Genomic DNA, 24,986 nt, shown 5'->3' with positions numbered 1-24,986 from the left:
GGCTGGCGAACGGCACACCCCAAAGGGCCCCTGTGCCGGAGCTCCAGAGGCTGATGTGGCTCCACCTGCCGGCCAGCCTGGCCCAAAAGGGGCCTCTTCACCCATAACAAAGAGCGATCGAGCCCCCTGTGCGGTGCTGCCTCAGCCTCCAACAGGGCACTGGGAAATCAGCCCCATGGGCCACGGGGGGGGGCAGGCACGGGGGAGGCCCGGAGCCACGGCCACGCCGGGCCTTCACCCAGCACATCCCTTGCAGCTGGAACTGCCAGGCCGGCAGCGGATCCTTTAGAAGGCACAGGTGAACTCAGTGGCAAAGAGCACCTTTTATCAGCTCAGGCTGATGTACCTACTACACCCTTATCTGGACAGAGATAGCCTAGCTACAGTGATCCAGGCGCTGATAACCTCTAGCTTGGATTACTGCAATGTGTTATACCTGGGGCTGCCTTTGAAAATGGTCCGGAAGCTTCAGCTGGTACAAAACAGGGCAGCCCGTTTACTAACAGGGACTGGCCGGTGAGATCACATTACGCCAGTCCTTTTCCAGCTTCATTGGCTGCCAGTCCAGGTCCGGGCCCGATTCAAAGTGCTGGTATTGACATTCAAAGCCCTAAACGGTTTGGGGCCTGGTTATTTGAAGGAACGCCTCCTCCCATATGTACCTGCCCGGACCTTAAGATCATCTACAGGGGCCCTTCTCCGTGAGCCCCTGCCAAAGGAAGTGAGGCAGGTGGCTACTAGAAAGAGGGCTTTCTCCGCTGTGGCACCCCGGTTGTGGAATGAGCTCCCCAGAGAGGTCCGCCTGGGGCCTACACTGTACTGCTTTCGTCGCCAGCTGAAGACCTTTTTATTCTCTCAATATTTTAATACTTAATTTTAACCTAAATTTAAATCTTACTGTTTTAACTCTGTATTTTAATCTTATATCAATTTTGCTGTGTGGTTTTATCCTGGTTGTGCTTTTTATACTGTATTTTGTAATTGTGCTTTTAACCTGTTGGTTGTTTTGTTGTGGTTTTAATTCTTGTGAACCGCCCAGAGAGCTTTGGCTATTGGGCGGTATAAAAATGTAATGAATAAAATAAATAAACGGCTGCAGAGGCCGGAGGAAGCAACCGCCTGCCCCGATCTGTGTGGGCCCAGGCTTTCGTCGGCAGTGGGTGGGTGCGCGTCCTACTCTTGAGCAGCCAGGGCATGGGCAGAGGTCGCCTTCCCCTTGCTCTGCTCCCTGATCAGGCCGCTGGCTCAGGCCGCGGCTTGGCTGCCCCTGCTGCATTGGGATGGCGTGCTGTGTCCCAAACATCCGCCCTCTCTCGACTGATCCATTTTCTACTCCCGACACCTCCTTGGCCATCCAGTTGATGGGGAACAAGAGAAGAATCTGCGATGCAGCTCCTTGAGCAGGAGTCACAGGAGGCCACAACGAGGTCAGCCGTGAGCCTGCCTGGAAGGAGACCAGCGGCACCACAAACCTAGCGGTGGCGGCGGCGGCAGCGCCTGCTTCCCAGCCTCCTTCCTTGCGTCATTCTGGAGTTTGCTCCCATGGAAGACCTTTCACGACAAGACTGGCCCATCGTGAAGCTGCGAGAAAACTTGTGGCCCGGGAGACGACACCTTTGCCAAACCGTGGAGGTCTCTCGTATATAAACCCGGCATTTGTCTCTCTGTGTCTATGCATGTGCATAGCCCACGATACTCATTCCGAGATTACCCTGGCCAAGCCTCATCGTTTGCCACCTGCTCAGGGGTGCGGAGGCCATTGTCCTCCCTGTGAATCTTTCCAGCAAGTGATCACTGACCAGGACATTCGGAGCCTGGTGTCTGAAGCATTTGTACCTGGCATTTGCAAAGGAAGCTACATCCGGAGTGGGGGTCTTTTAACACGCAGGAAAAAAGCGGCTGAAGGGGCCTCTCACCCTTTCTACCTTCATGGCATGGTTCTGCAGGATCGCGTTGAGCACCTCTTCGGCGGCCTTCAGCTGCTCTGCGTCGGAGTCCCTCAGGCTATCCAGAACAGAGAGCAGCAGGTTGGTCAGCTGGGCGGAGAAGGCCTGGTCGCCACAATGCTGCAAAGAGAGAGGCGGTTTGGCCAAGCCAGGCCCCGCTGGCCTGTAGCTCAGTGGCCGACGGCCAGTCCCCAGCAGCATCTCCAGGGAAGAGGATCTGGGGGGTGGCTGAGGAGGAGGCCCCTTCTCTGCCCTAGAGCCCAGGGAGACCCTGCTGCCCCGCAGAGCAGGCCAGACCCGGCAAGGTGGGCATGCTGTCTGCCCGAGTACAGAGGCTGCTCCTCAGCTGCCCTGTGGAGGAGCTGTGGCGTTCCAGGAACGCAGCCATCACGCGACGGCCGAGGCAGGCATCCCAGGGATCCCCTCGCCAGGCTCTGCCGCTGCCATTCCAAACTTCCCCCAGTGCTAGGAGAGGGGCCGTTCTACAGAGATACGCCTGCAACGCATGGGGCAGAGGCCCGCAGCTGCAGGGCTCCTCCGCCCTGAGGCCACCTGGGCGGAACTGGCCGCTCCAGGCTGGGAAATTCCCTGGGGAATGAATTCTGCTTGCTCATCTGCCTCTCTCCCAGCACTGCTGGGCCACATGCTCCTGTGTTGCTCTGGGTGCAAGCCCCCCGACGTGTTGCCCACGTGGCTTTGACGCCACTGCTGCAGCTTCCGCTCCACCATGGCAGCCTGTGGGCCGGTTTGCAGGGGCTGGCTGGCGTGGCAGGCAGGCAGGGCACACAGCCCTCTCCACTACCTTCAGGAAGCAGCTCTGGAGTCCTGCCCAACATCTTCCCTGTCGGTTGGTTGATGGTAGGGCTGCCTCTCTGCTGCCACCATGGTGCCCTCCTGATGTCACAGATGAAGGGAAGTGTGTGTGCGTGCGTGCGAGTCCAATCCCCCCTGTGTCGTGCAGGTCCCCCCTCCCCTGCAGAGACCCATAGGTCCTTGCCCCACGCTACCACTCACAGCTGGGGGACTTGCTGAGGGAGGGGACCCCTGGAACGGGATGCTGAAGGCACTTGTTCCCTGATTTATTTGCTGTTTTATTTGTATATTTTGTACAGCACCAAGTACGTTGTTGGTGCTATATAAATAAATAAATAAATAAATAAATAAATAATAATGATGATGTCAGAACTGTCCCACCCCAGCCCAAACACGCAAGTGTGCTCCCCATCCTGCCAGGGGTGGAATGAGGCCGCGAGGCCAGAGCTGAGCCCACTGAGGTTCAGCATTTTGCAACTCTGCCTATCTGCAAGGCAGCCACAGTACCATTGCCATCTGCCAGCTGCTGTCCAGCACCAAGAGGGAGCACCACTCCTCTTCCTGGGCCTTGAAGCTCCTCTGCATCGGCCACTTCCTCCTCTTCTGCTTGCTCTTCTTCAGCCCTGAGGCAAAAACAGAGCAGCTGCTAGACCCCAGTGGGCAATAACGGGGGTGGGGGAGGAAGGGGGCCTTGTTCCACCACCGTAACAGCAGCAGCAGCAGCAGAGAGCTGTGCACAGCACCAGGACCTCTGTAGGACCGTGACGAGGCGGCCGGGCCTGAAGCGGGGTGGTGAGGGATCTGTGGGCCGTCAGGGGAAGCCTATGGACACCAGTCGCTGGGGGACATGGTTGGGAGGGTCTGTTGCGCCGTGTGCTGCTTGCGGATTCCTGGTCGCCAGCTGGTCAGCTGCTGTGTGCCCAGAGCGCTGGACGAGATGGACCCTTGGTCTGATCCAGCCTCAGGGCTCTTCTGATGTTCTTAGGGGACGCTGATGGCTGGCCGGCGAGGGGCCAGGAGCAGAAGGACCGGAGGAGGAGGCCAGAGACGGGAAGGGCGGAGCAGGAGGAGGCAAAGGAGAGGGAGGGCTTGTAAAGGAGGCAGCAGGGAGGGGGGCGTGGGAAGCGGCAGAGGGGAGAGCGGAGGCCTCATCCCAGCAAGAGCAGGGCAGGACGGGGGCCTCTGGAGAGGTAGGAGGAGAGGACCAGACTCAGCGAGACGCCACGGCTGGAGCGGAGTAGGGTGGAGGGCTCGAGGAAGGCCTGCAAGGAGGATTTTGCAGAAATACACAAGTGGGTTGGGTGGGCGGGAGGCAACCTGGGCAGGGCAGGGCCAGGATCCTCAGCAGCGGAGAGCTGAGTTGGTTTCAAGGACACCTATTTCTAATAGGCATTCAAATAAAATTTACAGGTGAAGCAGATTAGGCAGACCTTTCAAATTTGCACCATCTTACCCCTGCTTCTCAATTAGGAAATTCTATAATCAAATGCTTCCAAGAGTATTCCGGAAATAAAAATGAGATCCCAATGCCTCATGCAACACAGCTTGGCCTTCTGACCCCTAAGCAGAGTTTGATCATGAGCACCCTTTACTGATAAGAAAGGAATCCAGATCAAGAGGTGCAGATGTTCCATTTATAGTTACGACTTTCACTTAGCAGTGTTAAAGAGGGCCCCATAATACAAGTAGCTACATAATGAGGCCAGGTGGGTCATCAGACAAGTAGCCGAAAACCTTATCCCAGATCATATCTATCTATCTATCTATCTATCTATCTATCTATCTATCTATCTATCAATACAGTAGTGTAAGGCTTCTTACTTGAGCTCTACCACACAAAACTTGCTCATTTTTGTTTTAAAGTGAAGCTTGAGCAGTGTAGACATGCAGAAAATTTTGATACTTTGAAAAAGTTCAAAGCTTGAGCTTTAATAGTAGTTAACTTTCTCCACACCAAACAGGCAGGGTAGCCACTCTGCCAGTGGGATGATGGACAGCCCTGCTCAGTCAATGAGTGTGGCATTAAGGCGGGCCCTGGGTCCAGCCAAGCAGTTAGGAGATTACGGTCATACTGCCTGGTCTGCAGTTCCCAGGTTCCTCGTTTTTGCCCTTTTTGAAGATAGGGACAATGTTATCCCTCCTCCAGTCATCCGGCACTTTATTTATTTATTTATTTATTACATTTTTATACCGCCCAATAGCCGAAGCTCTCTGGGCGGTTCACAAAAATCAGCCATCTTCCATGACTTCGTAAAGATCATAGACAGTGGTTCTGAGAGTTCTTTCACTAGCTCCTTCATTACTCTAGGATGTAGTTCATTGGGCCCTGATTAGGTGTTCCTTGACCATTTGTTTATCAATCTCAAACTGCAATCCTGCCCCTTCAGCTTGTACTTCACTTTTTCCAGGCCAGGGTCATAGACCTCCTTTTGGGAAAAGACTGAGCCAAAGTAGGAATTGAGCACTCAATTTGCCATCCTCACTGAGTAGCTGAACCACCATTTCTTTCCTGTCTTTTACTATGCATGTATCTGAAGAAAGCTTTTTTGTTGATTTTAGCATCCCTCGCTAATCTCAGCTCATTCTCAGCTTTAGCCTTCCTGATGCCAATCCAACACTTCTGTGCTACCTGTCTGTACTCTTCTTTTGTAGCCTGGCCTTCCTTCCACTTCCTCTATGTGTCCTTTTTTGTTTTCATGTCATCTCTAAGCTTTTTGTGGAGCCAAAACTCCCACCCATCGTGGACTCCTTTTCTCATTAGGGTCACTTATAATAGTTACGAGTTTATTAAAATCACATTTCCTAAAATCTAGAGTACGTGTATGGCTACACTAAGCTTTTGTTTCCTTTAAAATCAAGAACTTAAGTATGCTGTGGTCACTTTCCCCCAGAGTTCCCCTAACTGCCACTCTATCCACTTAAGTCCTCCCTATTAGTCAATATCAAGTCAGATAGACAATCCTCTAGTTCCTTCCTCCACTTTCTGTTGGAGAAAATTATCAGCCACGCACATCAGGAATTTCTTGCAGGAGCCACTTTTGGCAGAATTTGTCTTCCAACAGATATCAAGGTAATTGAAGTCCCCCATCACTATACATCAGACTTCTTTGAAACACTGGCAATTTGTTTCTCAAAAGTTTCATCCTCCTGTTCTCCTTGATTGGGTGGTCAGCGGTAGACTGCATCATGTTCTTTTTATTACTTGCCCCATTAATCTTAATCCAGATGCTCTCAATGGGGCTCCCAGGCTCAGCTGCCTGTATTTCTGTGCAGCGATAGGTATTTTTCAACATATAGTGCAACTCACCTCCCTTTCTATTTTTTCTGTTCTTTTTGAACAAGTTATATTCCTCAATTGCTACATTCCAGTCATGGGTGTCATCCCACCAAGTTTCAGTTATACCTATCAAGTCGTATTTGCCTTCATGTATTTGCCTTCATGTATAAGTTCAAGTTCTGTTTGTTTTCCATACTCTGGGCATTAGTATATAGCCACTGAGATTGTGCATCAGTCAAAGGGCTATGTATAGGGAAATAAATCATAGAAACACAGAATAGTAGAGTTGGAAGGGGCCTATAAGACTATCAAATCCAACCCCCCGCTCAGTGCAGGAATCCACCCTAAAGCATCCCTGACTGATGGCTGTCCAGCTGCCTCTTGACTGCCTCTAGTGTGGGAGAGCCCATGACCTCTCTAGGTCATTGGTTCCATTGCCGTACTGCTCTAACAGTCAGGACGTTTTTCTTGATGTCTAGCCAGAATGTGACCAATGCATTGTAAACTGCCCTGGGATAAATATTTTGAAGGGTGGTATATAAATGCCTTAAATGTACAAACTAAACACGTCAAAAACAGTTTTGCTTGTCTTCCCTCCCAAACTGTCCCCTCGCTCTTCATTCTTTGTTACTGTTAATAATGTCACACTTTATCCAGTGGAAGAAGCTCGTAGTCTTGGCTTCATATTTGATTCTTCACTTTCTTTCTCCTCACATATCGAGGCTGTAGCCAAGTCCTGCTGTTTTTTCCAATATAACATTGCTAGGATCCGTCCGGTCTCATCTGAATCTTCTGCTAAGACCCTTGTCCATGCTTTGGTTATCTCCCGTTTGGACTTTTGTCATCTTCTTTTGACTGGTCTTCCTTATGCTCATCTCTCCTCTTTGGTCTCTCTTCGCCACTCTGCAGCCAAGATTATTTTCTTGGCTCGTTGTTTTGACCATGTTTCTCCTTTGTTGAAATCTCTTCATTGGCTTCTGATCCCATATAGAATTCAGTATAAGTTTCTTTTGCTGACATTCAAAGCGTGTCTTGGTCTTGCACCTTCTTATCTTTCCTCTCTCATTTCACTCTACCATCCCCCTCGTACCCTCCGTTCTTCAAATGTTACGTTGCTCTCCCGCCCAAGAGTCTCTATCTCTCTTGCCCGGCTTCGCCCGTTCTCTCTGGCCGCCCCGTTTGCTTGGAATGCTCTTCCAGAGCAACTACGTACTACGAGTTCCATTGTAGGTTTTAAAACGCGTTTGAAAACTCATTTGTTTTCCATAGCTTTTGGTATTTTAGCTTGATTTACTGTTCTTATTACTATGATTATTCCCTTATTTCTGTTTTGTGAAACCCTTTCCCCTTCATATGTTTTAATGTGATTTTAGGTTGTAAGCCTCTAGGCAAGGCATCGCTGTTTTATTTGTATATTTTGTACAGCACCAAGTACATTGTTGGTGCTATATAAATACATAAATAATAATAATCCTGTGTAAATGTCTACACTGAAGTAAGTCCCACTGAGTTCCACGGAATGTACTTCCAGGTAAAGCTGTATAGGAGGGCAGCCCCAATCAATCAATCAATCAATCAATCAATCGAGTACTGGGCAATTCCTAGTTACCAGCTGTTCTCTGGGAGTGAGTTTGGCCACAGAGCAGCACCTGCATTTGCCACAGACGCTCTACCCAACCAAGCCCTCTTAGCTGTGCCGTGACACATTGCATAGCATTTTCATATATTTTGCCTGGACGTTTCTGATCCCCCAAGACCTCCCTATTAGCCATTTTCATTGTCCCTCATGATAATAACAAGTGGCCTGGATTAACCCTGGGACAAGGGGCAGGATGTCAGCGACCTCAGGGCAGACCAGGGTGCCTGCCTGCCCGCCCCTTCCCGCGCTGTGCTGAGCGATCTCCCCTGACAAAGGAGCACAGGCTGCTGAATTCTCGCCTCCTGGGCCTTACCCTTCCGGCGCAACAAGATCTCATAGAGGCAGCTGACTCCTTGCACTGCAAAAGCGCTAATGCGCTGCACCGGATCATTGCACAGAGCTATCAGAACAGCAGTCAGGTGGGCCAGCTTGCTGAAGTCCCGAGACAGCTGATGAAAAGAAAGGGAAAGCATTAGCTGAGCCCCACCAGGGGGTGGGTGTTCCAGCCAGCCCCCACCTAAAGAACACACGAAAAACCATGAGTGGGCAGCAGCGAGCAGGCAATAAAACACTCATCTGATGAGCCCCCAACTCTCTCCTTTGTGGCAATTGGGACACCCAGGGAGCGACTGTCACACGCTGTGGTGCCACCAACACAGGCGACTCTGGAGATGATCAGACCAGCTTGCCAGGCTGTTGGGTGGAGCAGGAGGCGCCCGCAGGTGTCCTGCCAAAGCATCCCAGGTGTGCCAACTTAGAGGAGGAACCGTTTCCCCACCACTGTCCAAAGGAGCCTCCATGAATTCAGCTGAAGCACTGGGCAAGTGTACGTGAGGGTGTCTCGCCAGGAACACCCACGTCCCCAGAGGGCAACTCATTGCCCCAGTCATGAGGAAAGTGCTCTGCTTCTCCACCCTGGCTCTTTGGGGCTCTTTGGGCTACTGGACACACAGCCCAAAGCCGGCAGTCAGGCAGCCGTGCCAGACCCTCAGCATGGCAGCATGTGGGCCATTATCCTTAGGTTACACAGAAAGGAGCCACAATGCTGGTGTTACAGATGCACAACCTCATTTGGGTCTCCTGCTTCTTAAGAGCTCCTAGGCTGGGAAAGTGTCTGTGGCGTTACACCCCACAAGTCAGTTGCCAAATGTATGTCTGCAGTTTGTAAGTCTGTGGTGAGTTTAGAACGTTGGCCTGAGTGGGCGGAGTTAGGATGTCTGGGGAGGGGGAGGAGGGATATATAAGGGAAGGACGGAGCGGATTGCGGGAGACTTTTTAGGTCCTCTTAGAGTCTTTAGTGCTCTCTTTGTTTAGAGTACTTAAGTTCTGGGAAATTGGAGGTTCAGGGTAGAGAGTGGTGTCTCTGGAGTGTGGTGTGCACATAGTTGATGTATATTAATCAATACAGATAATAAAGAAAGCTCAAGAGTGATTGTGTGAGAGAAAGGAAAGCGTGTATGTGAATGAGTGAAAGGATTGGATGAAAGGTTTCAAAAAGGGGTTTAAATGTTTTATTTGAAACAAAGCTTGTGAACTTTTGAAAATAAATTTTGATTGTTTTGTTTTTAACTACCACAAAAATCCCACGTGTCTGTTTGGCATTTATCATCTGAAGTTTACACATTTAGCACCCACTCTGACAATAATTCACCTCAGCACATATAACTCACAGTCTTTTATTTTACATATTGAAATCCTTCTCCATTTAACCCCTTTCTCCACATAGTTTGGAGGAAGGTGGTTTTTATCCCTCGCCTCAGGCGTATCAAGCAGTGGGGCTTGGCTGGAGCAGGGAGTAGCTGCGGCCAGGCTTGGTGTTCAGAGCCTGTGTCGTGGCAGTGTCCCCCACCCCCACCCTGCTTGCCTTCTATGGAGAGGAGCCAGAAAGCCACATATTCCAGCAGTCTGGAGAGAGGCGGACGGGGAGCCTCCGTATTCACACATAACGCTGTTCCGATATCCAGGTGCCCTCCTACCTGGGAGCTCGCGGAGGCTCCTGGCTGGACACGGAATGCCGGGCCTGATCCAGCAGGGCAATTCCTGGGTTCCTTTGGGCGGACCGTGGTTGCAGCCCGGGCGCCGCCTTGAGGAAAAGAGCCCCCGCTCTGGTCATGAGTACACTGGCCTCCCGAGCGCAACGGCTACTCACATCAAAGTGGAAACGCCCAGCTACAAATTTCAAGAGCTTCATTGCTGTCTCCACCGCCCTCTCACGCACATGATCTGATTTTGAGGTCATCCATGGTTCCATGAGCTATCAAACGAAGGGCAGACACAGAGAATGTGTTCCTAACCTTGTCTGGGCCACAGGAAGATCAAGATGAGCTGAAAAACGACCCCCACGTGACTACTGACAGTTGGAAGTCTCCATTGTCTCACTTGTAGGCAGGCTCAGAAGCAGCATCAACAGAAGAGCAGGTTTGGACCAGTGAGGCCAGGGTGGCGAAATTCCTGTCCCAGAGGGTTTCCAGCCAGTGTGGCCGAACAAAGGCAGCCCAGTGGGCCCGTCCGGCATTTCCCCAGCCTCCTTGCCCCTCTAAGGCCAAAGTGGAGGCTCTGGCACCAGCATCCCCCCCCCCCCGTGAGGAGGGTGCAAAGGGCCATGCTGGGCGCCCTGGCCCCCCCGCCTACCTTCATCAGGCGCTGCAGCTCACTTGGGCGTGGGTTCTCCAGCAGCAGGTCTTGCAGCATCTCCTCAAAGCTGCTCATGGTCTGGTGGTAGAGGCCCTGAAGCACAAGGAAGCAGCAGGTGTGAGCCCCACACGTCCTGCTGGGAGGAGGGAAGGGCTGAGCCAGGCAAGGTGGACAAGACGCACCGGGTGCTGCCACAGCCCGGCCCATCCCCTGAATGGGTCTGGGTCGTCTCTGGCCCTGGACTAACCCCCAAAGAGGTCTCCAAGGGGGTGTCTTTACAGCGCTGGGTTGGTGCTGCGCCTCTTTGAAACCCTGCGCCTTCCTTCCCTGGCGTGGCGTCGGGTAATCCCAAAGCTGAGGAGGGAGCACGGGGTTCTGGGCGGCCGCCTGGGGACTGTAGCCGCCCCTGCCCTCTTCCTGGTGGAAGGCGACCAACCACAGGTCACCTTCCACCAGGCACCACCCAGCCACACCTCCGCTGCCACTCCAGAGCAAGGCAGGCCCTTCAAATGCGGAATTTAATTTCTGCACTGATTTTCATCCTGAAACTGTCATCAGAACGGACCACCACAGCAGTGAGTCTCCTGCACTGAGCAGGGGGTTGGACTCGATGGCCTTAGAGGCCACTTCCAACTCTACTATTCTATGATTCTATGAGCGTTGGTAGGTGTGCAGCAGACAAGGGCTCACTTTGACGTCATCCACTGCCGGCTCGTTTCCGTACGTTTGCCCTTCTAGGCTGTCCAGGGGGGGAAGGCCAAACACGCTCACGAAGGAGACGCAGAGCAGCTGGGATTTCTTCTCTGCCTCCAGGAGAGGCTTCAGCTTGCTGATGGAAGAGGAACACACCCGAAGTTTAGTTGCAGCAAGAAGGGATGGAACCCTGTCAGCGCCCAAGGGATTTTGGCCTCATCCTCCGGCTCAGAGGAGCTGTCAGTCGCACAATCTCTCATGAAGGCAAAAAGGCTGCTTTGCCCAGATTCGCTACTGCCAAGGAAGTAAAGGAGGATGGCTGGGGAGGAAATGCAACGCCCCCCAGGCTGCCCCCGCTCCGGGGCAGAGCACAAGAAGGTCCCAGGTCACCTCGCTCAAGCCGGCGTACAAGACCCTATGGCAGGGGTGGGCAACAGGGGGCCGTCCAGCTGTCATTGGGCTTACCTGCCATGCCTCAGGAGCACGCCAGGGCCCTTGGAGCCTTTCTATGCCTTCCACCTTGAACTGGGCCCCCAAAGGACTGGGAGCCATTGCTCTTCTGACATATTTCTACTAAGGGTGACCCTCGAGCCTCGCTGCGAATCTCCCCTCCCGCCCGACATTTGAAATGCTGTTCCTGTCCACTACCTGAGTTCTTTCGCGATGTACATAGCATCCTGACGCACTGTGCTGGCCAGTGTGTGGACAGGTTCTCTTTCAATCAGCACCTGGGAGGTCATTACAGAGACACAGTATGAATGTTGAACAGGCGACAGCAACTCCCCTTTAGAGGTATCTAGGGATCTGACGAGAACAGGCAGGTGTTTTCACCAACAACTGAGCTGCAACCGGAAGAGCCTCCCACATGGACGATCTCTCCACCAACAGCCCAGATTCCTCTGATGTGACCCTGGCCTCCCTACTGAGGCCAAGCTCCTTCCCAACACCCCCATCTATTTATCTGCATGCGCTTGTGGGCCAGGTCAAGACCCAAGACAGCAGCCACTGGGTAGCGCATGGGATCTTGCTTTTGCGGCGTTCGCGACTGAAGAGGCTGCTGCTCCTGGCTTTTAGAGATGCTTTGCTTCTGGTGGAGTGCGCTCTCTCTCTCTCTCTCTCTCTCTCTCTCTCTCTCTCTCTCTCTCTCTCTCTCTCACACACACACACACACACACACACACACCCTCCCTCCAATCTAAAATGAGAGTAACAAATTATAGCTGAAAATCTTGGCTTTCATTTTTGTGATTTGTAAATTAATTTAGTCATTAATTAGATTTGTATAATTTCCAACTGGCCAAAGTCCTTGGGACAGTTCACAATCATAAAACCAAACAACAACAACAACAACAACAACAACAACTAAATCAACACCCACAAAAAAGCAACAAAATGCTACAATATTAAAATATTTTTTAAGAACGTTGAGGAGTCAACAGTAAAACCAAGAATTAGAGCAACAGATTAATTATAAATAGGAAGAGGAAGGTCTTATCCTGGCACCTAAATGTACACATTGAAGGTGACCGTGGGGTCCCGCTAGGGCGGGGGGCATTCCATAGACAGAGGGCCTAGGAGTGGGCCTACAAACCCCTCCCCAGTGCTGTTCACAGGTCATGACAGCTCAGGGTGGCTTCATTGACCTGCAGGAGCTGTCCACGACATGCCCAGGACCTGAGGGCACCCTTTTTGCACAGGGCCTGCGGGCCCCTGGCGTGCCATGGCTTCCCATGTCGTGTGAACCCAAGCGGCAGGCCTTGAGGGCTCTGGCAAAAGGGCCAGGCACCGGGTACAGCCCTTGCTGGCCAAATGGAGAGGAGGGATGGCTCTAGGGGCCAGAAGAGGCACCAGCCGCTGGGTCCAACCTCTCTATTCGTGCAGCAGGAGGCTCCTTGGGGGCAGCTGGCCAGCAGAGGTGGGGCTCAGGTTCACTAGCAACTATTGTGCTTCCACAGAAAGTGAGCGGAGCATACTTACGATCAGGCATTCCACCAGTGCCGTTTTCTTGTGCAGACGGAGGCCTTGTGCTTTACCTGTTGCAGCAACGGCCTCGAGGAACATCAGCACAGCAATCAAAAAGGTTTTCTTCAGGTTTATGTCCTAAATGCAGTCCGAGGGCAGAAAACAGATCCCCATGAACAAACAAAGCCACATCCTTTCATATGGCTTCATAGGCATAATCTACCCCAAAGGGAGGGCAATGTCGAGGATGATCAGGGGTTTGGAAACAAAGCCCTATGAGGAGAGACTGAAAGAACTGGGCAGGTTTAGCCTGGAGAAGAGAAGGCTGAGGCGAGACATGAGAGCACTCTTCAAATACTTGAAAGGTTGTCACACAGAGGAGGGCCAGGATTTCTTCTCAATCATCCCAGAGTGTAGGACACGGAATAACGGGCTCAAGTTACAGGAAGCCAGATTCCAGCTGGACATCAGGAAAAACTTCCTGACCATAAGAGTAGTACAACAGTGGAACCAATGGCCTAGGGAAGTTGTGGGCTCTCCCACACTGGAGGCCTTCAGGAGGCAGCTGGACAACCCTCTGTCAGGGATGCTTTAGGGTGGATTCCTGCATTGAGCAGGGGTTGAACTCGATGGCCTTATAGGACCCCTTCCAACTCTACTATTCTATGATTATATGATGATTTCTTGTATATGAAGTTCTAGGGCTGCGGCATTTATATTGACCATTCAGACCCTTCATCAGCTACAAAGGTGACTTCTGGGCAGCAGATCTTTTTTAACCCCCCCCCCCCAAAAAAAAACACAATATGGGGGTGTGGAAGGAAAAGCTGGGCCATGAATGGATCCCTCCAAAACCCCTGCAGGCTGACACCAATGGGGCAGGTGGTGGGCAGCCCTGTGCAGTTCCGCCCCTCCTCTCCCTCTGTCCCTCCCTTTTTATGGCCTTCTCAAGCCATGTTACATAATACATCAATGTGGTTTGTTTCTCCCAATGAGCGGGAAAGGATAGCTCCAGGGCCAGCATCCTGGTTCTGGGAAACAGGGGGGCTTTGACATGCCCTCCCCCGAATGCTCTCCTTTGCCCTCTCTGCCACTGGAACAGTAACTCTGGAGAAGCAGTGACAGCAAATCACTGGGAGAAGGGGCGGCTTCTGCCTGCGGACCTCCCTATTGGCCTGTGACCCCCGGGGCTTGCTCTCAGCAGTGCGCCCCGACACTTCTTTCAAATGGAGGTGGCAAGGGCCTCAGAGAGAGAGAGAAAGAGAGAGAGAGAGGGGGGGAGAGAGAGAGATGCCCCCGCTGCTCACACCGGGGAGAGGACGCCTCTTATGAAGTGCTGCCTGGGGTGGCACACACAAGTTCTCGCCTCTTGCTTCAGCATTGATTTAATGACACCCACACAAAAACTGTTGGCTGAGAACCCTAAAAGCCCCATAGAAGGAAGAGGGAACCAGAAAACGCCAGCTTAGCACCCTCACAACACACCCACACCCACACCCACGTTCATTTAAATGCTTTGGAGTCTGGAGCAAGCAGTGAGGGGCCACAATTGCGGCTGACACCTAATTGACTCATGGTGGTGAGCATCCCTGCAGACTGGAAGGAGCTGGAAGGAGGCTGCCAGCCCACGCTGGTGCCCAGGCAACCGAGGGCCAGTGGAAGTCATCTCTGGCACAGCAGCTGCTGCACGCTGAGCCGTTTCTCTCCTGCTCCAGACTGAACTGGCTAGCAAAACCCCCACAAACTTCCCCAGCAGCCCATTTCAGCTCCAAGGAGGAGGGCGACAAGAGACAGTTGGTGCGCGAGGCAGACCCGCCCCCGCCCCCGCCTGACCACCCCGTGCAAAGGCAAACGTCTTCACCGTACCAAGGGGGCGATGGCGAAGTGCTCCATCATTTTGGTCAGGATGAGTTCGACCCGAGGGAGCAGCTCCTCCTTCATGCCCAGGGCCACACGTCCGTAGCACAGCAGCAGCGTGGTCGACTTGCAGTGCTGGAGGGGAAGGGCAGAGCACAGCGTCGCCTCCTCAGAGCCTGCCCAGAGTCACAGGAGGGCCCATGCGCGTGGACGGCGGAAGGGCAAGCCAGGGTAAAAGGCATTCGAAGCAGCCTGAAAAGCCCTTTGGGAGTCACCCCAGAGGACTGCCGGGCTCAGGCAGAAGAGGGGTGTCCCCTCCGCCCCCCTGCCCCAAAGACACGCCGGCGCAAGGCCCAGGCCACCAAGTGTGGAATCCCCACACTCCGCTCCCTCAGTCTTCATGAGGCGTCCACACACCATCCTCACGGAATCGGGGAGGGGAGGGCAGCAGAGCCCCACCCCACCCCCCAGTGCGGCAGGCCTGAGCCTTCCTTCACTTTGCCCAAGGCGGGGGCCTTTGGACGCCCCCAGCCCCACACCGCTTTCCTTCTCTGCCGTTCCCTTCAGGCCCTTTTCAGCAGCATACTGCTGGGGTGTTGTTGTTGTTGTTGTTATTATTATTATTATTATTATTATTATTATTATTATTATTATTAGAGAACAAATTACTTGGTACTAATGGGCGCAATATACACATTAATAGTCCTTTGCACTTTTCCTCCACAGTGAAATAATGGAAATGAAACATCAGATAAGGAGAGGTCATTTTGAACAATGATGGTGTGGGGGAAGAAAATAACTTCCTGAAAGAAAGGACTTTCAACTTCAGCAAAATGTTGGTTCTGATGAAACGTTTTAAAAAAGGGGGGAAAGGCAAGCCCAGGATCGCCCCCACACCTGCTGACACACACAAATAATGAATTGCATTTCTGAAATGATACCTGGCTGGCTTGTGACCCATTCTTGTTGAAGTTCTCCAGTGCCTTTAAAACCTCATCGGGGTGGCGGGATGCAGCCAAGCCCACAGCGGAAGCGATGCCCTGGGAGGGAGCAGCAAGTGGAAATGGCACGATGGCAGCAGCCGTCCAGCTCTCTGCCCACGAGGCCGAGTCGCTGCGGTGGGCCCACCCTGTGCCTGGGCAGGGATATCCTCGCCCTTGGGGTTCACAGAGCCTCTTCCTTGGGCAGAACCATGTCTCTCACGGATATGCCAGGAGCACTCAAGGCACTGCAGTGAACACAGCACTCTGGAGCAGCAAAGGGCTGTCCGCTGCCCCGATGCACCAAAAGTCTCTGTTAAACCCATGGTCCTTTGAGGACATAATTCTCAGGCAAGTCCCTTAAAGGCCACGAAGAGCCTCGGAGCCCCTCCTAGACTAAGATGTGTATCCTGGCGCCAGCATTCCTGGACCAGAGGGCCGCCTCGGTCTCAGCCAGGTGCTTGGTGGGCAAAAGGGCCTGAGTGCCAGAGGCCTCCCTGTCCCCATCCGTGCGCACATAGGCCTGGCCACTGCGCTGACCGCTCTGCACATCGAACCATGGTGCTCTGGCCCACAGAAGGTTCTGGCATGAGGGCACGGGGCGGCCTTTTAGGCACCACAGCACTTTGCTGTAAGCAAACCAAGGGACCCTCTGGAAGCTGTTTCTTAAGGACGCTTCAGACACACTTTTTCTGAACTCCAGGCACGCCCCACGCCCCCCTCTTCCCTCCTTCCGCCCCACATCCCTACAGCCCTTTCTCTTGTGAGCTCCAATGGCCGGGGGTGGGGTGGGGTGGGGTGGGGGCTTTAAGCAGCTTCAGGGTGGCGGAAGAGGAGGAAATGCTTTCACTTGCCGTCTCGGCTGTTCAGCGTTTGCTAACTTATTCAAATCCCTATGAGTGTCTCGACCTTAAGCAACCTCCCCCACCCCCAACACAGAAACCCATATCCTTGCCGTGGGTTTTTGTTTGGGGTTCTTTGTGCTATTAGGATGGGACCTTTATAGGGCAGACAGTGGTTTGAATCGAGGGAGCGCCTCCCTCCCTGGCATGTGTGTGTGTGGGTTGTGTGGGTGTCTTGTTTTCATCACTGAACTCGTGCCATTTCCTCACAGACCCCAGCAAAGCCAGGACTTGCATCTGAGTAGATATGAGAGTGCTGTTAATCTGCAACCCTTGGCAGACTTACTTGGGAGTAAACCCCACTGAACTTAAAGGGGTGCTGCTCTTGGTGGGGTGGGGGGATCAGAGCTGCCTCCCTTTATTGCAGGGGGGCATTTTACCCTCTTCTCCCTCCAATTGCAAACATAGAAAGGCCTTCTTTGACAAGTTCATAGCACAACACCGGCTTTACACACTGTCGATTTCACACCGTTAAGGTGTTTATTCCAGTTTATGTCCGATCTTTTTGAAAACGGGATAAGGGTGAAATGGCGGGAGACATCCTGGCTGGTGTTAATGTTATGTAATCGACCCACAAACTCCCATGAATGTACTTGCCCGTACCCTAAGGTCATCCTCAGGGGTCCTTCTCCATGAGCCTCTGCCAACGGAAGTGAGACAGGTGGATACCAGGAGAAGGGCCTTCTCTGCTGTGGCACCCCGGCTATGGAATGAGCTCCCTAAGGAGGTTCACCTGGCACCTACACTATACTCTTTTGGACACCAGGTGAAGACCTTTTTATTCTCTCAGCATTTTAACAGGCTATAAATTTAATTTTAATTTTGCTGTTTTAAATTTGTGTGTTAAATTTGTATTTCTGCACTGCTGCTGATTTTATCTTGGCTGTGGTTTTATATTGTATTTTATATCATGTTTTTATTCTGTTTGTTTTATACTTTGAATGGTTTTAATATGTGTGAACCTACCAGGAAGCTTCGGCTATTGGGTGGTATAGAAATGCAATCAATCAATAAATGGCCAGCCACAAGCGTGCTAAAAATCGCTCTTTTAGAGATGCCTTATATTATCAAGCACCTGCTTGCCCATAAAGAACATTTCATAGAATCATAGAATAGCAGAGTCGGAAGGGCCCCACAAGGCCATCGAGTCCCACCCCCTGCTCAAGGCAGGAATCCACCCGAAAGCATCCCTGACAGATGGTGGTCCAGCTGCCTCCTGAAGGCCTCCAGTGTGGGAGAGCCCATATCCATGTTCAAGACACATGGATGGATTCACTTGGCCTGCCAATGAAAGGTTTTCCAATGAGAGTTTAGGCCACAGAACTTCTTGTAAGCCACTGACGAAGATGGGAGTCGACACACATTTGGCCTATTTGTAGTTTTTAGAGATTTTATATTATGGTTCTATTTATTTTATTAATATACAGATAAAAACTTAAGTACATAAAACCTATATGCTGTAATGCTAAATACTGTAGTAATGTAAGACACAAACGACAATTACTACAGTATTTTATCTGTATATTGTGTCACAATATATCCCCGTTACAATGTTTTTAACATTTGCACTTTTTAATATTATGCCATTTTAATTCTTTATATTTATGTCCCTTGACTCAGTATTTTATTAACCTACTCAGAACTAGGGCAAGAAAAGAGTGGAGGGGCTTTAGCCTTTCCTTGCAGCCATGGAAGGGCTACCAGGATGCGAGGAAGGCAACCAGGATGATCAGGGGTCTGGAAACAAAGCCCTATGAAGAGAGACTGAAACAACGGGGCCTGTTTATTTATTTATTTATTACATTTCTATACCGCCCAATAGCTGGAGCTCTCTGGGCGGTTCACAAAAATGTTTAGCCTGGAGAAGAGAAGACTGAGGGGAGACATGATAGAACTCTTCAAATACTTGAGCAGTTGTCACACAGAGGAGGGCCAGGATCTCTTCTCGATCCCCCCAGAGTGCAGGGCACGGAATCACGGGCTCAAATTACAGGAAGCCAGATTCCAGCTGGAGATCAGGAAAAACTTCCTGAGTGTTAGAGCAGTACGACAATGGAGCCAGTGACCTAGGGAGGTGGTGGGCTCTTCCACACTAGAGGCCTTCCAGAGGCAGCTGGACAACCCTCTGTCAGGGGTGCTTCAGGGTGGATTCCTGCACTGAGTGGGGGATTGGACTCGATGGCCTTGTAGGCCCCTTCCAACTCTTACTATTCTATGATTCTATGAGGGGGAATAAGCCAGTTCTTGCTAATGGCCTGGTCAGAAACTCGCCAGGAGCTCTTGCACTTCCTCCCACCAAGGAGTTGGAGCAAACTGGGAAATGGTGGAATATCTTCAGGCTCCTTCTTACCGGTTTCCCCCCACCTCACCCCACCCATGGCCATTGTGGTTCATGGCTTTTCCGGCATGCTTTACACGCTGTCATTGCCATGCAGCTGCTGTCTCACTCCTCCTCCCCCTTTTCCTGGTATTATTTGGGAATGAGGAAAATGCGGTATTCTTGTGGTCACGCAATGAAACTGCCATCGCCTCCCTGTGTTATTCCTGCCATCGCGCTACGTCCCACTTCGTGTAGGCGGGTGTTGAGCGGTGCGGTGTTGACATTGCTAGGGACGAGGATCGGGTGGGAGTGTTTCCTCCTTTGACCTATTGCCCCGTCTCCTTTTTGCTCTTGGGAGGTGCATCCTACTGGTGTTTCACTAGTACATGGTGGAGCCCAGCTGTGCTCAGCTCCATGTCTCAGGGATGCCTAAACAGATGGGCAGTGGGGCCAGGGTTGCGGGGGCGGGGGGGGAGAGCAGTGGTGGTGGCTGCAGCGGCCCCTTCATGATGCAGGCAAAACATGAACACCTGCTCCCCCTTCCCATTCAATCCGGTGTATTCTCAAGTGAGAAAAGTGCTACTGCTGGTTTTTACCAGGAGCAATACTGACTTGTGCACATGGGGGGGGGGGGGAAGGGATGAAGGGGGGGGGTTAAGTGCGGAATCCCCTCTCGTATCTAAGAGATCAGCCTGGCTGTTTTCTTTCCAGGCAATGGCTGAACTGTCCGGTACTCCCTGGAAGTCCGTCGCTCGATCCTCCCAGGGCACCCTCAGCCCCCAAACACTTGGAAGGTGGGGCTTCCCACGCTTTCTGATCCAAGACCATTGATGCAGAGGGGACGGTTTAATCCTGCCCCTGGTGAGCTGAGAGAGGTAAGCGATTGGGGAGCGGGGAAGATAAATAAATTTGTCAGGAGTCTGGAGAGTAGGCGTGTGTCCAAAAGCCTCTTGTCCTCCAGCCCCTTTCTGTCCGCTCTGGGACCCGGCCCTTGGGGGCACACAGATGGGACAGATCATTCCCTTGTGAAATTTGGTTTGCCGGCAGCAGATCCTCCCTGCAGGGGTGGGGGACCCATTAAGACGGTCTGCCCCCAGAGACTGATGGAATCTGAAGGGTTCCTGAATGCTCTGGGGGATTTTCCAGCTGATAGGGCTGGCAATTCGGCCGAGGCCTTGGTCTCACGATGGAATGGTGAGATGGGACAGGCCAACGATGCAATCGCTCCCAAGCACCCACTCCTGTGCTGTGGAGCCCGTAATTCCCCTGGGTTTACAGAAGATCTACGGGCAATGGAACAGGCTGGACGACAGCTAGAGTGCAGGTGGCGTAGGTCTCGGAGGGAGTACGACAGAAGATCAGCAAAGACTCTCCGTTGTTGTGCCTATTACGCGGCAGTGAGGAGGGCAAAAGAATCTTACTCTGCCTTCTCAATCTGATCCTCAAAATGCCACCCAGCAGAATTATTCCAGGTGGTGAAGAGCCTGTTGGGAGGAGGCTGGGGCTCTGGGAAACCAGGATTGGGAACCCTTGGGAACCTGCTGTAATAAATTTGCTAGGCACTTCGAGGAGAAAATTGCTCGTGCTCACTCAGAAGTTGATGCCACAGTTATCGCAGAGCCTGGGGAGGTGTACAGTGCCCCGTTTAATCATGTTTTTTTGGATCAGTTCCATTTGTTGACAAGACACTTGAATCAGTCCGTCCCACCCCATGTAAGCTTGACCCTTGCCCATCCTGGCTAATTCTATCTAGCAGAGGTGGATTGGTTGGGTAGGTCCAGGGGGTGGTAAATGCCTCCCTCTGTCAGGGAGTGGTGCCTGCTGCCTTGAAAGAGGCTGCAGTGCGCCCTCTCCTGAAGAGGCCCTCCCAGAGGTATGTGAGAACTACCGCCCCATCGCTAATATCCCCTTTTTGGGCAAGGTGCTTGAGCGGGTGGCGGCCGGGCAACTTCAGACGTTCTTGGAAGAAACGGATTATCTGGACCCTTCTCAGTCTGGTTTCAGGCCAGGGCACGGCACTGAAACAGCCTTGGAGGCTCTGACTGACAACCTACTCCAGATGAAAGGGTGGGTCCTACCCTGTTGATCTTCCTGGATCTCTTGGCGGCTTTTGATACCATTGATCATGGTATCTTACTGGATCGGCTCTGCGAGATGGGAGTAGGAGGCACTGTGTTACAGTGGTTCTGCTCCTACTTGTGGGACCGATCCCAGAGAGTGGTATTGGGGGATTCCTGTTCCACCATATGGCAATTAAGCTGTGGGGTACCACAGGGTTCTATTCTATCCCCCATGCTGTTCTATATGAAGCCGTTGGGTGAGGTCATTAGGGGTTTGGGGGTTGGGTGCCATCAGTATGCTGATGATGCTCAGCTCTACTTCTCCTTGTCGTTGGAGTCAGCTGGGGCTGTGAAGGTGTTGGACCAGTGCCTGGAGGCTGTAATGGGCTGGATGAGGGCCAATAAACTGAAGCTGAATCCTGATAAGACGGAAGCTCTGTGGATTGGTGGTTCCCGAGTCTGGGAATTGGGTAAGTGACCTGTTCTGGAGGAGGTGGCGCTCCTTCTGAAGGAGCAGGTACGTAGCTTGGGAGTACTCCTAGACCCATCATTGTCACTGGAGGCCCAGGTGGACTCTGTGGCATGGAGTACTTGGGGTCAGCTTCGGCTGATCCGCCAGCTACAGCCTTTCCTAAACAGGGACAACCTAGCCACAGTATTGCATGCACTGGTAACTTCCCGATTAGACTATTGCAATGCACTCTACATAGGGCTGCCCTTGAAGATGATGAGGAAGTTGCAGCTAGTGCAGCAGCTAGACTGCTGGCGGGTACATCTTACAGAGACCACATAACACTGGTCTTAAAGGAACTGCACTGGCTGCCTATACGCTTCTGGTCGGAATTCAAGGTGTTGGTAATGACGTTTAAAGCCCTAAACGGCTTGGGACTCGATACTTGAGAGAGCACCTCTCCTTATATATGCCTGCCTGACCTGAGATCTGTTGGAGAAGCCCTTCTCCGCATCCCACCAATGCAACATCTATGCTAGGATGGGACACGGGAGAGGGCTTTCTCTGTGGTGGCACCCCCACTGTGGAATGCCCTCCCCTTGGAGGCCCGACTGGCGCCAACACTGATTTTATTCCGGCGCCAAGTGAAAACATGGCTTTTTAACAAAGCCTTTGATGGTTAAACTCACAAAGATGGCACATTGTTTTAACTGTTTTAACTGCTTTTGCTGCTTTTAAATTATATAGTGTTTTAACGGTTCATGGTTTAATTTGTTTTTAACTGTACATATTTATAGTTTTATACTGTATGCTTTTATCTGTACGCCGCTCTGAGATCTTAATGATATAGGGTGGGATCTTACTGTTTTAAATAAGTAAACAATAAATAAATAAATCAGGGGAAGGATGACGCAAGAGAGTCATGGGATTTCCAAAGCAGAAGCAAGGGCGAATTTATCCCCCCACCCCAGCAATGAAACCTACTTTGTGCATGGGCATTCAAGCTTTTCTCTGGCACTACTTGGCAAAAGCCTTTCCCCTATTCTGTATGAAGTGGAAATGCACACAACTGCTACGCCACCCCCCGCCCAGACGAGGGACTGCCACCAGACCCAGAGGAACCTGAGCCTTTGGGAGAGGTGGTTGCAGAGACATCCCTGTCAGGAGAAAGGGAGCCTGTCTTTGAGGCAGAGGCTGAGAAAACCCCTGACCCCCAGGAGTGTTGTCCCCGCAAGCAACAGGCTCGTAGGCCTCTGGATAGGAAGCTCTGATTGCTACAGCTGAGCTCTGGGTGGAGTCCAGCAGGTCTGGGGCTTGAGAGCCTTCACTGAAAACCCAGCCAACGTTGGAACAACCTGGTCCATCCTGCCTCTACTGTGTACTTTGCCTCCTGAACCATGCCTGTGATTGATGCTCAGTTTCTGGACCTTTTGGACTGCCTAATGACCCTGGTTCTGGACTGTGTAATGTACCAGACTGATTCACTGAGTTTGACCTCTTGCCTGTTATGGTGGCCACTCCTGTTGTTGCCTGATCCTCTCGTCTAACTGCCTGCCTGTGTTCTGACCGCTGCCTGGATTTAGACCACAGCTGTTGTAATCTGAACCCCCTCAGCCGATCATCTGTAGGCCTGTTTGCTGACTCCACTGCATTTAGAGCTTGCTACAGCCAAAGTAGGACAACAACGCTGAGAAGAGGCTCCTTTGTCCCAGGAGGAGAACCCTGATGGTGGGAGGTCCCCTCCTGTGGGCTTGCCCCACCTGAAGGTTCCCTCCCACACTCCACCTCGCAACACCCTGGGCTATTTTGTCTCACTTGTTCCAGGTCTGGAATAGGCTGGAGGTGTGAGGCTCTGTCTACCAATAGGGCCCCATTCTCTTTCCCAGGAGAAGAGCAGGTGTGTCATTGTCACCGGCATCATCACCATCTCACCATTGCTTCCAAAGGTCCTCGGTGGGACAGGGACAGGATACTGCAGAGTTGCTCTTGGACTAACTGAGAGTCATCTGAGGTACGCAGGATGGCTCCATAGTACTGGTAGAGGAAGATCTGTAGGAGGAAGAAGGAGGAGGAGGACCAGATCAGGCACCTGGATATAAAAAAACTAGAGGTTGAAACACATCAGAGGACCTTACCTGGAGGACCTTCTCTTCTGTTGCTCCCAGACTGTGGAATGGCCTGCCGGAGAAGACTCATCAACTTAACAGTCTTTTAGCATTTAAGAAAGCTATAAAGACTGATCTATTCCGGCAAGCCTATCCAGTGGAATTTTAGGATGTTTTTAGACTGTTTTAGTAATGTATACTTTGTTTTTAATTCAGTTTTATGTATTTTATACTTATTGTTGTTCCCTGCCTCAATCCAAACAGAGAGGTGGGTAAGAATTATTATTATTATTATTATTATTATTATTATTATTATTGGTCTTTTCAGCAATAAATTCATTTGTAGCCTCTGAGACTATTCTCTCTCTGTGTATTCATAGAATCATAAAATAGCAGAGTTGGAAGGGGCCTACAAGGCCATCGAGTCCAACCCCCTGCTCAATGCAGGAATCCACCCTAAAGCATCCCTGACAGATGCTTGTCCAGCTGCCTCTTGAAGGCCTCTAGTGTGGGAGAGCCCACCACCTCCCTAGGTAACTGGTTCCATTGTCGTACTGCTCTAACAGTTAGGAGGTTTTTCCTGATGTCCAGCTGGAATCTGGCTTCCTTTATCTTGAGCCCGTTATTCCGTGTCCTGCACTCTGGGAGGATCGAGAAGAGATCCTGGCCCTCCTCTGTGTGACCACCTTTTAAGTATTTGAAGAGTGCTCTCATGTCTCCCCTCCATCTTCTCTTCTCCAGGCTAAACATGCCCAGTTCTTTCAGTCTCTCTTCATAGGGCTTTGTTTCCAGACCTCTGATCATCCTGGTTGCCCTCCTCTGAACACGCTCCAGCTTGTCTGCATCCTTCTGGAGCGTGTTCAGAGGAGGGCAACTAGGATGATCAGGGGTCTGGAAACAAAGCCCTATGAAGAGAGACTGAAAGAACGGGGCATGTTCATCTTGGACCTCCACCTGCCACCTTGCACCTTTAGCTGGGCAATGCCCAGACACCCGGTCAGAGAGCATGAAGGTGTCCTGCTGCTCCTGCTGTCGGCTCTCGGAGGCACAAGTTGGAGCAGGCAACTGGATCAGGAGCAGCACCACTGGTGCCAGCTGGGACTGGCAGTGGATTCCAGTCCTGCAGCTAAAGTGGAAACCCAACTACCCCAGCAGCCCTGACTGGGAGCAACTGGCAGGATGAATCGACATGCCAAGAAAGCCTTTCTGGATGCTCCAGCTCACTACGGGCAGCACCTCCGCTTTGACACAAGGAGCCAGTTGGGAATGGCTCCCCTGGTCTCCCTATTCACTAGACGAGCCTGAGGGACTCTCCTCGGAGTTAAAGGGCAGTGGCACCTCCTGGAT

General features: G+C 51.9%; 1 protein-coding gene across 1 annotated transcript in view; it reads right to left on the bottom strand.

Moving 5' to 3' along the window:
- LOC134411151 (maestro heat-like repeat family member 5) overlaps positions 1-24,986 on the bottom strand; it is a 93,124-nt gene that overhangs the window by 22,343 nt on the left and 45,795 nt on the right. Inside the window, exons 7-17 of the mRNA XM_063144801.1 lie at positions 23,467-23,583; positions 15,763-15,861; positions 14,831-14,956; positions 12,980-13,102; positions 11,651-11,730; positions 11,000-11,138; positions 10,307-10,402; positions 9,825-9,929; positions 7,989-8,124; positions 3,267-3,382; positions 1,917-2,066 (exon numbers count right to left, since the gene is read on the bottom strand). Of these exons, the coding sequence (XP_063000871.1) occupies positions 1,917-2,066; positions 3,267-3,382; positions 7,989-8,124; positions 9,825-9,929; positions 10,307-10,402; positions 11,000-11,138; positions 11,651-11,730; positions 12,980-13,102; positions 14,831-14,956; positions 15,763-15,861; positions 23,467-23,583 (1,287 nt within the window). The remainder of the gene's footprint in view (positions 1-1,916; positions 2,067-3,266; positions 3,383-7,988; positions 8,125-9,824; positions 9,930-10,306; positions 10,403-10,999; positions 11,139-11,650; positions 11,731-12,979; positions 13,103-14,830; positions 14,957-15,762; positions 15,862-23,466; positions 23,584-24,986) is intronic.

Source organism: Elgaria multicarinata, chromosome 19, assembly GCF_023053635.1.
Source record: "Elgaria multicarinata webbii isolate HBS135686 ecotype San Diego chromosome 19, rElgMul1.1.pri, whole genome shotgun sequence".
Classification (NCBI taxonomy): Eukaryota; Metazoa; Chordata; class Lepidosauria; order Squamata; family Anguidae; genus Elgaria; species Elgaria multicarinata.
Note: the sequence above shows the minus strand (reverse complement) of the source record. Positions and strands in the feature narration are given on the sequence as shown.